An 8,225-nucleotide genomic window follows, 5' to 3' on the forward strand; every position below is an offset into this window, starting at 1 on the left:
AACCATATTTAGGTGTTCCACTTTAGGAGTCCCGGTTGAAATATTCCATTAATGATAATAGGTTTCTCACGTTTCCATTAATACTTTTCCATTCACATTTCATTATAAAACTAATATATAAAAATAGGACTCACATTTCACTATTTTTTTTCACCAACTTTCCTTTACATTTCTGAAAACCATTACTACGAACTCAAATGAGACCCTAAAGTGAAATGGAGGAAGTATTAAATTAGTATATTTATTTGAGCATAAAATTAATGTTGATAATTGGAACCTTTTGCTATATGTAATGCGAGTGGATTATAAAAATAATGGTAGTAGTATTTTAAAATAGGGTGTGGTCATTGTATTTTTGCTACACGCCTATCAATCACTACCGAATATTCAAGTAAAAGGTTAATTAAAACTGGGTAGAGGAGAGGTAGACGCAAGGCGTGACGTCATCAAATCATTTTAATTCAAACTATGCTGTTGCTTTCTTCACCTTCTGCATTGGTTGCCAGATTCCACCGCTCTCTTCTACACAATCCATTTCTTCCATCGCCCTCTTTTTCTGGACTTCAAATTGGAACTGCTGCTGCACTTCGCCCCATCCGTTGTTCATCAAATATGGTCAAAGCGATCAGAATCCACGAACACGGACGCCCTGAGGTATTTTCTACTCTTCTCAATTACTTCACTTTTGCTGCTAATTTTATGTATTTTACATCTATTTCATGATTCGATCTCAGTGAATGCCGAATGCTTTATCGTCATTTCTGATTTTTGGCGCTACACGATATTACTGCTTTTCACATATGTGAATTTTGGGGAATAAATTGTACTAGTATTTCCTTGCTGGTGTAGTAGTGTTATTCAACTTATTGCAAATGTTAGGTTCATTTTTGGGTTGACCTCGTCTACTGTCATCCAACTTATCAATTCATTTGCTGTGGCTTTTAGTAGAGTAGGATGAGATATGCTACAGATTGAAACCATACTTACTGTGTGAAGCATATTTTTGTAGGTTTTGAAATGGGAGGATGTGGAAATAGGGGAGCCAAAAGAAGGAGAAATCAAGGTCAAAACTAAGGCTATTGGTCTCAACTTCATTGATGTTTATTTCCGGAAAGGATTTTACAAGGCTCCAACAATGCCTTTCACACCAGGTCCATTTTCTCTTAGTTTCATAAATTGACATTCCTTCCAGTGCAAGAGTGTCTTTGCATGAAATGACTTCAATTCATTTTTATGTTTTGTAAGTCTTTATGATAGAGTCCCTAAACTGTTCTTTCTTTTCATGTCATGGAATTGCTTCTATTATCACAAGAAAAGGATCAATGAGAGTAATATCTTATTTGTTATTGAAGAATGTCATTGCTTATTTGTTCTCAATTGGTTTATTTGGCACAATGATTCTTTTCATGTATTTTGTCAACTCCCTGAATTGTGGTGCATTTAATGCATACTCCCTCCGTCGGAGAATAGGAGTCTTGGTTCATTTATACTATAAATGGTAATAGGCCCCACATTTCACTAACTCATTCCACTCACATTTCATTTAAAACTAATAAATACAAGTGGGACCCTTATACCACTAACTTTTTTCCACCCACTTTTCTTAAAACCCGTGCCGGAAATAAATGAGACTCCTATTCGCGGACGGAGGGAGTATTACACATTGGGACTTCATTGCAATCTAATATGAACTACTCTCCATGGCAGGAATGGAGGCCGTTGGTGTGGTAACTGCTGTAGGTCCTGGGCTTACTGGGACAGTAGTTGGAGATCTTGTTGCTTATGCTGGTAATCCAATGGGTTCATATGCAGAAGAGCAAATCCTTCCTTCTGAAAGAGTAGTCCCCGTGCCTCAATCTATTGATCCTGTTATAGCAGCATCGATTATGCTCAAGGGGATGACTGCTGAGTTTCTAGTTCGCCGATGTTTCAAAGTAGGTTTACTTTAATCCCACACTAAACCCCTTCACATTTTATTGTGTTTAGGGAAAAGAGAATGTATTGAAATTTAAAAGCACCTTAATTGTTTAATCCTATACTTGTTTAGGGGAAAGAGAATGTATTTAAAGCACTTAACTGTTTAATCCCATACTAAGCTTTACTTGTTCCTTTCATCTTAGTTAATTAACTTAAGGAGATCATCATTTTAGTTGTCCCCTTCTTAATCATATGGTGGTTTTGTTTTCTTTTTTCCTCTCAATTGAAAGGCTTATGTTTAGTTCCATGCAGAGTAATGTCCACATTTGTTTCTGCAACAATTTTTCCGATGGATAAAATTATCTACAGGCATAATTATCTTATAACAATATCATACAGGTTGAACCAGGGCATACTGTCCTTGTTCATGCTGCAGCTGGTGGAGTAGGGTCTCTCTTATGCCAATGGGCAAACGCCCTTGGTGCCACAGTTATTGGAACTGTCTCAACTAAAGAGAAAGCAGCTCAAGCTAAGGAGGATGGTTGCCATCATGCTTTATTGTACGAGGAAGATTTCGTTAGTCGCGTCAATGAGATAACATCTGGTAAAGGAGTTGAAGTGGTCTATGATTCTGTTGGAAAGGATACATTTGAGGTAATGAAAATTATGTTTGCAAGCATATTCTTGATTTCCTACTCTTAACTATTTGCAGAGGGGGTGTCAAACTGTCAATAATGGTATATTGTGATAGACATGGGTCCATGCACCATTCCTTGATTAGGATAAAATTAGTTTCACTTTTAGATCTCTGATTAGTAGAGAATAACTGGAGTATCTAATTAGCATGAACCATGGATCTGATTATAGCCAGATTTCTATTTTTGATTTGTGTCATTGCTTATAAAAACTGCCCCGAAATACATAATAGGGCAGGCAGTGATTTGTGGTTTGCAACATCTCTATCTTGATAGGGATTATCTTTTATTTCTTTTGTTCAACTGTTTCCGATTATCAGATTAATCATACTGTCTTTGCTTTACTCTTTTTTGGCCCTTAACTCATCAATCTGTTAGCATGATTTGTAGTTGGATTTGTTCTGATTGATGATGAGTCAATTCTTGATCCGCAGAATCATTAGTCCAATACAACTCACCAAATTTGTATCAAGTAGATAGACGCTTCAATTCCTCCCAACCCCTCTCTTTTTGTTATCTTCATTGAGCTGTAGTTGCACAGATTTCTCTAGTCTCAAAAGTCTCTAATTGGATTTCTTTTGATCAGGGCTCGTTGGCATGCTTGAAAGTTCGTGGGTACATGGTTAGCTTTGGTCAGTCCTCTGGTGCTCCAGATCCAATACGCTTATCGGCTCTTGCTGCAAAATCTCTCTTCCTGACAAGGCCTTCTATGATGCAATACACTGCAACGAGGGATGAACTGCTGCATTCTGCTTCTGAGGTTTTCACAAATGTTGGAGCTGGTGTCTTACGTGTTCGAGTAAATCATACATACCCCTTATCGCAGGCTGCACAAGCCCATTCAGATCTTGAGAACAGAAAAACATCTGGATCCGTTGTGCTTATACCATAAGGGTGTTAGTGGCTGCGTGTCGAGGCTGAATCACACTCGAATAAGGATAAATTAAATCTCAATAATGTTTGTATTTCAAGAAGACAAAGAAAGTCTAAAAAATGTTTGTTTTAACATGGGTTTCCCATGTGGATTTCTTTTTATGTTTTCAGCAATGTGTGAATGCTCGAGTTATGTTCTTTTACGGTCCACTTGATTTAGGAAACATACCATTTTATATCCCAATGTTTTGCTGTGTTTAATATTTATGATATCGATTTACCTAGAAACCAAAATTAATACTCTCTTCTTTCCAAACTAGATATTACCCTCTCTATTTGTGAAATTTTTTTCTCACAACATATAAAAATATATTTACTCTTTGCTTAACACACAAGACAATACTCCCTCTGTATTCAAAAAATAAAAATATTTAAAATGACACCGGTTTTAATGCACAATTGTTAAAGTAAGTGAGAAAAATTGTTAAAGTAAGAGATAGGAAAAGAAAAATGAGTAAAGTAAGAGAGAAGAAGAGAAAAAGTAGTGAAAGCAGAGTTAGTGGATTGTGGGGTCCATGTCTTAAAATAGAAAGATTCTAAAGTTTCTATTTTTAAGGAATTGCCAAAAATGGAAATAGTTGCTATTTTTTTAAAACGGAGGGAGCATCTCCTAAAATTTCATGTCATTACTCAAGTATAACATCTATCTCGATAAGAAGGTAGTATAATTCTACTCGATCATTCTATTTTCGGTCATTGAGAGTGTCGACAATAGGCCGCCGCGTGCGCGGTGGTCTACTGCAGGGGGGGGAGCCGCGGCGGTCAGTGCTGCTGCCTATTGCACGTCGTGAGACCACCGTGGCTCCAATTTCCGGTTTTTTATTATTTTTTATTTTCTTAATTTGTTTCTATACATAACCCTATTCCCAATTCATTTTTTTTCATTCCAATTAAAATATACCAACAATTGATAAAATAATGTGATTTATGGTGTGACCGGACAAGTTTTTGTGGCTGTGATGATTAAGCGGACAAGTTTTTTGTGGCTGTGGCGTGACTGTTCCGCCTTATAGTGGATACTCCGAGTACTAATTGACCATGTCTGAAATATACTACTCCCTCCGTCTGCCATTAGGAGTCCCAGTTCTTGGCGGCACGAGTTTTAAGAAATGTTAAGAAAAATGGGTGGAAAAAAGTTAGTGGAATAGATGTCACACTTGTATATATTAGTTTTAAATGAAATGTGAGTGGAATGAGTTAGTGGAAGGTGAGACCCTATTACTATTTATGGTGAAAGTGAACTGAGACTCCTATTCGCGGACGGAGGGAGTACATGTCTAAATATGTCAATGGGGCCAAGTCAAGTCACGTAGCAACATGGTACATGAGCTTCCAACTATTTAAATGATTACCTATATCAAGTTGATGATTATGTTCGAGTATATGACCTTGAGATCCAGCGTTTAAGTCTTCCTTAGTACTGTTTGTTAGTTTTCTATTTTTCTCTTTATCTTATAAAAAGCTCATGCAATCAAATTTTCTAGTTTTTTCTAGAGCTTCTAGATCTGCATTTTGGTGGTTTTCTGTAAACCGTAAATTAAATTTAGAATGGGTAGGGTTAAGGTGAATATGAATGGCCTAAAATCAAATCTTGCTACAGTATATGTTATTGAAATTAATCTTATAAAATTGGGTGTGGTGGTTGTATTTTTTTGTACTCCTATAATATAGGTTGCGGTGACTTCCCACTGTCCAATTGTGCTCTTGATCTTTAGGGAAGGAATTAAATGTTAGGTTCATTTTTGGGTTGACTTTCATCCTACTTATCAATTCCTTAGTACTGTTTGTTAAGACTTTTATTTGTTATTGAAGAATGTCATTGCTTAATCAGTTCTGAATTGGTTTATTTGGCACAATGATTCATTTTCATGTGTTGTGTCAAATTCATGCATTGTGGTGTATTTATCACACGTTGGGACTTCATTGCAAGGAATGTAATATGAACTATTCTCGATGATAGGAAAGGAGGCCGTTGGTGTCTGTAGGTCCTGGGCTTACGGGAAGAGTAGTTGGAGATGTTGTTGCTTATGCAGGTAACCCAATGGGTGCATATGCAGATGTTGTTGCTTATGTGTTTAGGGGAAAGAGAGTATTTAAAGCACCTTAATTGTTTAATCCCATACTAGTTAACTTAAGGAAATCATCGCTTTAGTTGTCCCCTTCTTAATCATATGGTGGTTTTGTATGTTTAGTTTCATGCAGAGTAATGTCCACATTTGTTTCTTCAACAATTTATCCGATGGATAAAATTATCTTATGACAATATCATACAGGTTGAACCGGGGCATACTGTTCTTGTTCATGCTGCAGCTGGTGGTGTAGGGTCTCTGTTATGCCAATGGGCAAGCGCAGTTATCGGAACTGTCTCTACGAAAGAGAAGGCAGCTCAAGCTAAGGACGATGACTGCCATCATGCTTTATTGTATGAGGAAGATTTCGTTAGTCGCGTCAATGAGATTACATCCGGTAATGGAGTTGATGTCGTCTATGATTCTGTAGGAAAGGATACATTTCAGGTAATGACAATTATGTTTGCACTTTGCAAGCATTTTCTCTATTTCCTACTCTTAACTATTAGTTTCAATTTTTAGGTGTCTGATTAGTAGAAAATAATCGGCGTAGCATGAACCGTGGATTTGAGTTTTGATTTATGTCATTCCGAAATGCATGATGGGGCAGGCAGTGATTCGTGGTTAACAAGGCCTTCTATGATGCAATACACTGCAACGAGGGATGAACTGCTGCGTTCTGCGTCTGAGGTTTTCACAAATGCTGGAGCGCGTGTCTTACGTGTACGAGTAAATCATACGTACCCGTTGTCGCAGGCTGCACAAGCCCATTCAGATCTTGAAAACAGAAAAAACATCTGGATCCATTGTGCTCATACCAGATGGGTGTTAGTGGCTGAATCATACTCCAAGAAGGATAAACTAAATCTCAATAATGTTTGCATTTCAATAAACCAAAGTCTGATAAGTCTTTGTTTTCAATAATGTGTGAATGCTCTTGAGTTATGTTTCTTTTTCGGTCCACTTGATTTACGAAACATACCATTTTATATTCCAATGTTTTGTCGTGTTTAATAATTATAACATCGATGTATTGTACCACAACAAAACCATCGTCAACTGACGCCAAATCATGAAACCCGCCCAATTCAAGGATTTTCAACCTAACCTTTATAAGATCAATTATTCTTCCATATCTTGCTTCATTTGATATTAGTCTTACGATAGATTAAATTATGTAAATCTTCTCATTTTTTTTGTCAGCCTTTCCGAATGAGTTGAACGGTAAGGTTAAAAGTCCTATATCTGTGTGTTCTTTTAGACGTTGAAAACATTAAGAAATAAATATGCAATATTTATTGTTGGGAATATGCAATATTCCCATTAAAATATGCAATATTTGGGAATCGGCACGAGATTTTATATAGTGTTGTTTTGTATGTTAATGAAGAGAGAGTAAAGTAAGAGATAAAAAAATACAGACAGAATTGTTTCCAATTTAGGAAATGTTTCATTTATAATGGGACAATCCGAAAAGGAAAACGTTTCATTTTTATTGAGACAAAGGGAGTATCAACCAAAAAAACTCACGCTTGCTGTGTTCTAAGTTTTAGAACCCAACTTCTCATCTATTCCCTCTGTCCCCAAAGATGACACATTTCTTGGCGGGTTAATGTGTTTAAATGGATTGAAAAAATGGGTTTAAGTATTAAAAGAGAGAGAAAGATAGATGGATATTTTAAGAGTAACCACAATAGAACCGCCGCGGCAGCCTATTGTAAACTGTGTAGGCGCCGCAGCGGTGCATCCACAACCGAGGACCAGGCGGAGGCGGGTGGGAGGACGGCGGTCGCGCTGTGGAGCTGTGGTGGCCTATTGTAAGCCGCGAGAGCAACGCGACGATCAAATTCAGATTTTTTTTAATTTTATAATTTTAATCTATAAAATACCTATTCACAATTCATTTTTTTTTCATTCTATTCCAATCTCAAATCTCAAAATTTTCTCAAATCCACTCTCCGAAAATGGATTCCGACGATGAATATCAACGCGCATGGGATGAGGCCTATGCCGCGTTGGTTGAAGAGGTTGAGCAAGAAGTACAGGAGGAGGTGCGCTGTGCGGCGGCGGTCCCTCGTCCGATCCAGCATCGGCGGACAATCCCCCGCGACCATATCGGGGCTAACCAGCGGCTGATGGATGGCTACTTTGGCGAAAACCCACGTTTTCCGCTAGAGCTTTATCGTCGGCGTTTCAGAATGTCTCGACGACTCTCCCTACATATAGCGTCGTCATTGGCTTCGCGGTACAACTGCTTCACCCTCCGATCTGATGCCAGCGGCAGGATCGGATTGTCGACGATACAGAAGTGCACCGCAGCTGGTCTATGGCGGACAAGCTGACATGTTTGACGAATACCTACACATGGGCGAGACGACTAGCCTACAGGTTTGGAGGCATTTTTGTAGGGGCATCAAGGCAGTATTTGGTGGAGAGTATTTCCGAAAGCCGACCGCCGCCGACTGTGAGATATTGCTTGCTATGCACGGGAGGGAGCACGGATTTCCCGGAATGATGGGTAGCATAGATTGCATGCAATGGGAATGGAGGAACTGTCCGGTGGCTTGGAAAGGGCAGTTCACTACCGGGTTCAAAAGCAAACACCCGACGA

At 38.3% G+C, this 8,225-nt stretch overlaps 3 protein-coding genes across 3 annotated transcripts; all 3 read left to right on the forward strand.

Annotated features, from left to right (window-relative positions):
- The first annotated feature begins 425 nt into the window (after positions 1-425).
- Positions 426-3,723, forward strand: LOC121742419 (quinone oxidoreductase 1-like). Its single transcript, XM_042135554.1, has 5 exons — positions 426-654; positions 1,010-1,151; positions 1,708-1,934; positions 2,317-2,571; positions 3,199-3,723. Exons 1-5 carry the CDS (start codon positions 469-471, stop codon positions 3,502-3,504), a joined length of 1,116 nt encoding a protein of 371 aa, XP_041991488.1. The 5' UTR covers positions 426-468; the 3' UTR covers positions 3,505-3,723.
- A 1,669-nt stretch (positions 3,724-5,392) lies between these two features.
- On the forward strand, positions 5,393-6,296 carry LOC121741259 (2-haloacrylate reductase-like). Its single transcript, XM_042133969.1, has 3 exons — positions 5,393-5,578; positions 5,819-6,061; positions 6,137-6,296. The coding sequence occupies exons 1-3, from the start codon at positions 5,561-5,563 to the stop codon at positions 6,146-6,148; spliced, it is 273 nt and encodes a 90-aa protein (XP_041989903.1). The 5' UTR covers positions 5,393-5,560; the 3' UTR covers positions 6,149-6,296.
- Positions 6,297-7,578: 1,282 nt separating this feature from the next.
- Positions 7,579-7,956, forward strand: LOC121810481. The gene has a single exon (XM_042211244.1). The coding sequence runs from the start codon at positions 7,579-7,581 to the stop codon at positions 7,954-7,956; it is 378 nt and encodes a 125-aa protein (XP_042067178.1).
- The last annotated feature ends 269 nt before the right edge of the window (positions 7,957-8,225 follow it).

The sequence above is a fragment of the Salvia splendens genome, chromosome 7, assembly GCF_004379255.2.
Source record: "Salvia splendens isolate huo1 chromosome 7, SspV2, whole genome shotgun sequence".
Classification (NCBI taxonomy): domain Eukaryota; kingdom Viridiplantae; phylum Streptophyta; class Magnoliopsida; order Lamiales; family Lamiaceae; genus Salvia; species Salvia splendens.